General features: G+C 40.8%; 1 protein-coding gene across 1 annotated transcript in view; it reads left to right on the top strand.

The window, feature by feature from the left end:
- Window positions 1–7,569, top strand: part of PDE11A (phosphodiesterase 11A) — a 120,325-nt gene extending 112,756 nt beyond the window's left edge. The window contains exon 20 of the mRNA XM_026852998.1: window positions 3,993–7,569. Within this exon, the coding sequence (XP_026708799.1) occupies window positions 3,993–4,154 (162 nt within the window). The 3' untranslated portion in view covers window positions 4,155–7,569. The remainder of the gene's footprint in view (window positions 1–3,992) is intronic.
- The last annotated feature ends 1,134 nt before the right edge of the window (window positions 7,570–8,703 follow it).

The raw sequence follows: 8,703 nt of genomic DNA on the forward strand, positions 1-8,703 counted from the left end.
AACCTTTCCTTGTACTGGAGGAGCTTATATGTAAGAAGAGCTATACCTTGTGAAAGTATGCTGTGGGCAGAGCAGTATGTAGTCACAAAAGACACCTAAATAATTGAAGGTGGTAAGAAAAAGTCAGTGCTGTGCAGTAACTTTTGGAGAAACAGCTTAGTCATGCATCTGAGGTAATATATAGATGCAGAAGGGAACTGCAAACCTATCTGGCTTTTCCTAACGCTGGAGCGTGCGGCCTCCAGCATGACTGCTCCTCCAGCATGCTTTATCGCTCTGCTATTAAGAACCACTTTTACAGAAAAGATGATAAAATGGGAAAGGTCACCAATCCTATACCTCCTGCTCTGCATTGCAACGGAAGGACTGCGAGTGGGCATCAAGGTCCCCAGCGGGGAGACAGGAACTCCCCCAGCCAGGGGTTCCCTCACCCCAGCTCGCAGCCTGCCTGCTGCACCAAGGAGGAGCAAGGAAAAAGGGAATTTCTGGAGCTATGAGTCTATGTGGTGGTATCCCATGTCAGACAGCTGTTGACAACCAAGCTTCTTCATACTAGAGCAAATAATAAATTGGGTGTTAAGAAGCTGGATACCAAATTAGACAGGTCCCTAGCAAAGCTGTTCATAAGAGGCATGCATCAAAAATAGTGGCATAGAGGAGCAGTACATCAAGGGGTTCTCATGCAATAAAATGGAAAGCAAAAGTGCAGCCAGGACGTAGAAAACCCTGACTAGGCTACAGCCAAATAAACTTAAAGAGCTTTGGGAATAAATTGGTGGTTTAATCCGGATCAGGAACAGGTGCTATGAATGTAATTCAGTAAATGGTCGAGAGCCTGCCAGAAGGGAGAGAAATGTGTTGCTTTTGAGATAATTTCCCAGAAGCTTCATAAAAGAAAATTGATTACTGGAGTTTAATAATTAAAACAGGGCCAGATATATAGTAATCAAATGAGTTTTTAATTACATCTGAAGCAGAAATAAAATCAAATTTGTGTACTTTGTATCAGAAAAGTCCTACTAAAATGCTTTGGTAGCTGGAAAAAATAAAATAAAAGCTAATTTCCATAGGAATTATAGTAGTTGGTTTAATTAAAAGACTAGATCAGAATGAGAGAGTCCTAAAGTGAAAGGATACTAAATACAGAATCCATGGTTTAAACATCAAATCAATGTCTGAATATATAGACCAAGTGCAAAGTCTGCACTGTCAAGTATCCCTAATCTAAATTAATGTGTGACAAAATAAAGTATCTTAAAATTACACCATATATTTTGTAAGTATTCCATAGAATTAATTGCTTGTGCTGTGGTAAAAATGAGTATCAAAGACATGGTTTATTCTTTCTTAAATACTCCTTTTAATCTACTTCATCAAATTTAATGCTATAAGTTAACCATTCTTGCCATTTAGCTGGTAATCTCTGTTGCACTTGGGTTATTAGACTCTGTAGTATGCACTTAGGTATGTATTTCTAAGAAATGTATGTATTTACTTTTAGATTTAAAATGTGTTTACAGCTCATAAGATACAGTGATTACTGTAGAACTGTGTGGGTGCTTCCTGAATCCATCCCCAATCTACTTGAGCTTCTGGTCTCTGCTGTAGTCAATGCAAAGCTGACTGACCTAAGCAGCTCAAGCACTCACAGTCCTCCTGGCACTGTACATGAGAGGGCTGCTTCCCACCGTAAGAATGTGACATATGCCTAGGCCTGGAGGAACAAGCACAGCAGTAGGTCATGTCCAGACCTCTGCATTTGCTCCCTGGCACTAGGATTGAAAACATCATGGTCTTGTGGTCAGTCTTGGCAAAAAAAAAAAAAAAAAAAAAAAAAAAAAAAAAGTACAGAAAGGACACAGACATTGCCAAGAGCTGCACAGCCACATGAGACCAAGTCCACTGTCCCAGTGAGCTCCTTCTCCTCTATACTGCCTGTAGCAGGTACAGGTTGCTGGTATAGCATTTATGCCAGGAACAGCCTGTACTGCATCTTATGCTTACAGATCCTAGGGCTGATGGGGTGTGAGTGCAGAATGGCGCCTTTGTGCTTAGAAATGATTGAAATAGACTGATTTTTAAACACTGATTTAAACACTATTTTTTTTTAACTGTAAATTGTATATTGGAAAAACACTCTGCAAAAACTTTCTCAGGATTTAAGAAATACCAGCAAGCTTAACTGCCAGTGGATGGATACTGGCTTTGCACAGAAAGGATCTGATGAATTGCTGTCAAGTTTCTACCTCTAGACCTACAGTTGGCAGTGGTAACACAGGTGCTAATGATAACAGTGAGCTTCTCAGGTATTTTCAGGTGTTTATAATGTATTACTGCCCCTCTGTTTTGGACTCTGCCAAGGCAGGTTTAAGGAATACACAATGATGTGAAATATAGAGCTAAAAATGGGCATCTGTGAGACACAGTGATGGGAATGTTTCAAATCCATATCCATTCTATCAAATGAATGACAGTCACCAGTGAGCAATACTGTATGTGGCAGAGACTGCACTAAACTCTGCCTCTTAACCCAGGCCCAAAGTTGCAAAATTATCTGCCCAGTCTGTGCCATATTCTAAGGAAATAATTCCAAGCAGTTTTGCTTCAAGTTCCACACAAATCAGCTTCTTACACATGGCATGAGTTTTCAGAAGTGCTGAGCATTCATATTTCCTACTGAAGTCAACTGAAATTGCAAGTTTTCAGCACATCTTAAAATCAGGCCATTAACCCTTAATTATCATATAATAGCTCAATTAAAAATCTACCAATACTTACTTCAGTAGCTAACCAAGCTCCCATGGCTTGCAGACTAGCTATAAAAAAACCCAGTTCTTTAGTGGTGTCTGGACTCTGGGGACCATTTAAAGTGGTTGCTGTTAACCCTGCTATTTAAAGCAAATAATGAAAATGATCAACTGCAAAGGTACCTGCTTCCCCATTCCTTTCTTATCCTTATAATTTCCTGCACTTTTAGAAGAGCAACATTTGCTGTCTTCTCTGTTGTTACTTTTTTGTTTCTCTTGCACCAACCCTTTATTTCAAATGACAAATACGTCATTTCCATGCTGTCATAGAAAGTATGATACCCAAGGCTCATGAAAACCCACTTCTTGCTAGTCAAAAAAGCTGCAAAAGACTAGTACTCCTCTGTCCTGAAAGGGCACATTACATCACCCCTTGGGAGGTGACTGGTTAACCCTTTCTTCACATCTGGGTGCTGCTGTTTAAGGTTCTGTCTCTAAGGTAGGAACAAAACCAAGCGAAGCACTTCTGGTCTTTCCACATAAGCTTTTGATACTAAAGGGAAAGGTCAAAGAAACTTCTAGCAAAGATGTGTAGGAATTCTATAATTTTGGAGCTGATTTAAAAGCCAGCTGAAACCAGATAAAAGATTCTTACTGGCTTCTGTGAGCTTTGGACTGGGTATGTAGAAAAGAGGCCATTTCAGTGCAATCTAAAAAGAAAACTTTTTTTTTTCCTTTATTTTGAGCACACAAATGGATTTTTTGCCAGCTTTGGAAAGCACAGTACTGTTGTCGTTTACTTATCTATAGGAAATAGGAATTTAGCACTAGGGAGAATCTAAAGGTTATTTCAGCTTTGTCCAACTTGTCATCCAACCAGTGGACCTCCGGCTCATAGATGCCAGCAACCAAATAGCCTCAGGCACTTGGGGGATACCTCAAAAGGACTATCTTTAAGGATTACAAGTAAGCTAAAGTAGTTGAGCAGCAACTCTGCCACCTTATGTGTGCTTTTTTATATTTTTGGTGGCTTACTTAAAGTCTCAGATAAGGTAAGATAAAGAGATCTCAGTGGGAACAATAAGCTGGAATTTATAAGGAATTTATAGCTGGGGGTGAAGAGGGTGGGGGCATGGTGCAGATTGAACTGTTTTTATCCTGCTACTCCCTGGACTGTCTGTGAAAGGAATGGAAATACTGTCAATATTTTTTCTCTCATCCTGTCTTTTTTAAATCTTTTTCCAGTGTCTAGTGAAGTTGAATGTGAAACTGAAGCCTATGCTGGACTCTGTGGCAGTAAATAGAGGTAAATGGGAGGAGCTGCACCAAAAAAGACTTCCTACTCAGGCGGCATCCTCATCATCCTTTTCCTCTAGCTTTCCTATGTCGCTCAAAGACATAAATTAAGCCTGCAAATGTCAGTGTCGCTTTACGATAAGAGCTGTCTGAAAGGTTTTCGTAAGCTTAGGCCCACCATTTTTTTTAAGAAATGCTTTCACAGACATGCTTAATTGAGTGGATATTATCTTGATGGCGGCATAGTTTGCTTTTACTGGGAGGCTTAGTGGGACTGAAAGGAAGGCCTGCGGTGAGACTGCGCTGATATCTGGAGCGACACAGAAGACTTAGCACGAGAAGTATTCATTCAGCTCCACTACATTTCAACTGCTGCTGTAAAAATCTGTAAAGCTGACAACAGACTGAAATATAAGAACTTACAGCTTAATAAAATTAATAATACAGAGCAGAACTGGGATGCAAGCTGGTCAATTCATATTCAAGGAGCTGCAGGAAAACAGAATAGTATGTAATTACATTGTTGTTTTGCATCTCTTCACTACATGTTATGAATCAATTATGCCTGCTTTTGTGATGTTCCTCTCTCACTCTTCCCTCCTCTTTTATGCCTGAATGTTCTGAAAAGCCTGCTTTGTATTCTAAAGAAGTATTTTTTTACAACAAAGCTTCTTAGTGATTGATCAGGGCCTTTAGAATTGCCTACCTTTGCTACATTTAAAAACAAACTTTATTATCTTTAAAAACACCAACCTGTCCCTGCTTCCCTGAGAAATTTGTATTAACAATGCAGTAAATTTCTCAGCAAGGGGAAGTTTGCGTAAAGGCAAAATATTGCATGGTAATTTTAGAGTTGGGTTTTTTTTTTTCTTTTAAAAAATGCTCTTTTAACACATTCAATTTTTTTAAAATTTCAGTGTCCCCTAAGGAAAAGTTTAATGGCTTTAATGAAAATAGAATACAAATAAAAAAGAAAATCTGTTGCTTTGTGCTTCAGGTTTATATTACAGTGAAAAGTGGACTATGGATAAGCCTTTCCAGTATAATTTCCAGTTGTAATTAATATTTTGAAATGGTGGAGAGGAAGAATATCATCATACTGGACTGACTACCTCTTACTTCTCTTGCAGTTCTTTCAGTACAATTTGAGATGCTACCATTACAGCCACCACAGCACTAGTCAAGGCTCACATGTCTGTGGTAAAGGCGTTCATAAAAATCTAATCAAACATGATAGGTCACAAACCCAAACATGTCTACATGTCTAGTTCTTTGTGATGACAGTACTGTTACCTGAAAGTTGGTCTCTTTCCATTAGTGCAAAGATCACTAGTGTAGCAAAACTGTGATCTATGATTTGAGGGTGCTTTCTCTGCTGCATGACCGGACACAAGAGGAGTCATGTTGCAGCGCTTACAAGTTCCCATTCATAGGCTTTTTTTGCCTTTGTACTCCATGAAAAATGGGATTCTAAATATAGGGTTGTCTGGCAGCAGAAATTAAAGCTGAATTCAGCTTAGTTTTACACCTGTGCCAAACTCCATTTACTTCAGTGGAATTACCTTGAACTGGCACCAGTTTAATGGAAATCAGAACCTAGCCCAGCTGACCAGATGCTAAAAAGAGCTTTCCTCCCTTCTAAGGAAAGTGAGTCGTTAGCGCCTTTGAAAAGCTGACTACATCTGTCTGACAATCAAACAGAAACAACAAATCTGCTGATCACTTCTTAAAAAAAAAAACGCAACAAAACAAAAACCCTCTGTGCTATAATCATGTGTATAGGAGAAGAGCTGGAAATTTCAGTACCATTGCAAGCCATTCTGTTAGTATGCAACCGAACCACATCACTTTCTCTAGCAGAAAGAAGCAGGGAAGAGCAGCAATGCAGACTGCACAGCAGTGAATACATGCACCAAATGGAAATGTTTCTGCTATTATTTTACCACTTCTTTCTTCCCTGAATAAAGACAGATGCAGGATAGTAAGCAGCAAGCCACGCAAAACTTACATGATATACTTTATGGGAGAAACAGGTATTAGGAACTGACATAGTACTGCTGGCAGGTACACACAGCTTTCCTGAATTTTGATATTGCATATTGCTAAGTATAACGTAATTTATAGCGCATACCCTACAGCTTCCCCCAAGGTTGAGTCTTCCCTCTTTTCCTCTCCTTTTTATTGGCTTCAGTGCGCTGTTGCCCATGGCAACACCCACCGGCAGGGACGGGGATTCAGCACCACCGCAACCTGACATACAGCTGAAGCTCTAACAATGTCAACCATCAATCAAGTGACTGTTTGTAATTGCCTCCATCTATTTCTCCTGTCTTTCTGTATCTTTGCTTTTGTGGGTCAAAATTCAGAAAGTGCTGACTAATGTTATGGTTCTGTTCCTCCATCACAAGGAAGAAAATGAGAGAGCATGGCTAGATCTTTATCAAATTGTTCTCAGGCAAAATGAAGCAACCCTCCTGAAACCAGGGGGGCACAGTAGTGCATCTCAGAACAGCATTTGGTCTCTGAAAGTGATATAGCTCAACCTTAAACAAACAAACAAACAAACAAATAAAAATCTTACACTTTTTTAACATTTAGCTTAGGAATCAGCAAAAGACTTGCATTTTTGAGAAAAAGAAGATTCTTTGTGGAAGCATGCAGTACAGTAAAGAAACATATTCCAAGCTTCTCATATTTAAAATGGTGGAAAACAGTTTTTAGCTAGTGCTTACAAGGTTGATAGACAGAAATTGTATCTGCTTTTCATTATTTCTGATGAGGAAGCATTTTCCCAGTACTTAAGTCAGTTTTGCCAGACTCTTCCAAGATGCGCACAGGAGAGATGACTGTGTGTATGTTATTAAATGGGCATTCTCCCTCTTTAAATTGTTTCCCTGCCCACTGCACAAGGAGAGATCAAAACCCATTGAAATCACCTTAGTTCTGTGAGCATGTATAAAATACACGTCTACAAGAGACAAGGACAAATTAGAGGGCATGTGGAGAAGAGGACAGAGAACCCACTGTTACCCAGGACATTGATAGTAAAGCGCTGCTTGGCCTTTCCCTGGAGAGGCCAAACTCATCTGGTCTGCCTCAGCAACAGAAAAGTCATCACTTGTTTTCCTTAGTTGTCAGTGGAAATTTGGCCTTGAATGAGGGCTGTAGCATTTATAATTCCAGTGCTAAAATGTGCTGAGCACATCCATAGGGTCACAGGGGTTTGATTCTCCCCCAAAGGCTCTTCAGGCTGGTTCAACAGCAATGCCTTTTTTCTAGGTGTCCTACTGACTAGTACTAACCACGTCCTGAATTCAGGCAGGTTTCTTGTCTCATGAATTACAGGCCATGAGGTCTCACAGGAGCTAGCCAGCAGCCCTCACTTCATCAGCAGAAAATGCTCAGGAGAAGACCACAGTCTTCATCCCCATCCTCAGAGATAGTTCAGGCTACACAATAATTCTACTCAGGATTCCCACCTGTAAGACTGCTTACCAAAATCAACCTTTCCTCACCAAAACAACAACAAAAACAAAAACAACAACAACAACAACAACAACAACAACATCAACACTTTAGCATCGTGTAGGGTAATCCAGAAGGAGCCTGACATTCAAATCCTACTTGATTAGGAGCAGGCTTTTGAACTGCAGGTGCACCTTCCCCACCAGTCTGTGGGGAGACACAAGGGTGGGTTTGTGTCCTGCCTTCCTGACAAAGCCCCTTACATATGCTCAGCAAGGAGCTGAGCAAGGAGCAGGTGGGACACCTGCTGGGTACAGCCCCAATTTCTGCTTCCTGCCTGGGAGATGCACAGAGTAGACAGGCTTTGGTGGAAGAGCTCAGGAGGGGCTCATAGGTACGTCCTCCTGGATCAAAGCGCTCCCCTGCAACACAACACTGTGACCTCACCAGAAAACCATACACTCGTCAAGGTGAGGAGCACCTGGGGTAGACACTGTCCTGTGGTTCAGATAGAAGGGTGTCCCACCTTCCAAGAATGAGATGTCCAAGAGGTGTCTTTGGCCGTAGTTCCGGTAGTAAAGACAATTTCCCCTAAAAGTGTCCCATCATTTTGCCTTTCTCCCAGCCTGGGACGCACAGGTAAAACAGAACAGCTTCATCTGTTGTGATCGGGATGTAGCCATGTGCTTCAGTCAGGACACAGTTTTGCTCCTGCTCTGAAGCAGAACCACTCTTACAAGGTCAGGCAGCAGTAACTCACAGAAGTTTAAACTGGATGCCTCATGTGGCAACTGGACACTGAACTCCCACACAGTTCTGTCACAGCCAGCCCCTCTATTTGAAGGGCCAGGGATCTTGCTGAGAAGGTTGTTAGTAAGTTTTGTGCCCTGCAGAAAATAACCATCAAGTAGACAAGTGTGTTTCATTTTAGCTCAGGTATTCCTTCAGACTGTCCTTGGTACAGCAAGCTTGGTACAGCTGCATTTTTCTGGACTGGTGACCTTGCTAATTGCTCCTTCTTATAGTGGACTGCAATTTCATAATGTGCCTGTAGTTATCAACAAAGCCAATTCTAGTACTCACAGACTATTTTTGAAAACTGCAACCAGCAGTGCCTAATGTAATTTGTAACATTTAGATTAATTAATCCTAGTGGAAAAATAAGAGTGTTTCAGTCTACAGGCCAAATACTTAT

The sequence above is a fragment of the Athene cunicularia genome, assembly GCF_003259725.1.
Source record: "Athene cunicularia isolate RWA chromosome 7 unlocalized genomic scaffold, athCun1 chr7_part1, whole genome shotgun sequence".
Classification (NCBI taxonomy): Eukaryota; Metazoa; Chordata; class Aves; order Strigiformes; family Strigidae; genus Athene; species Athene cunicularia.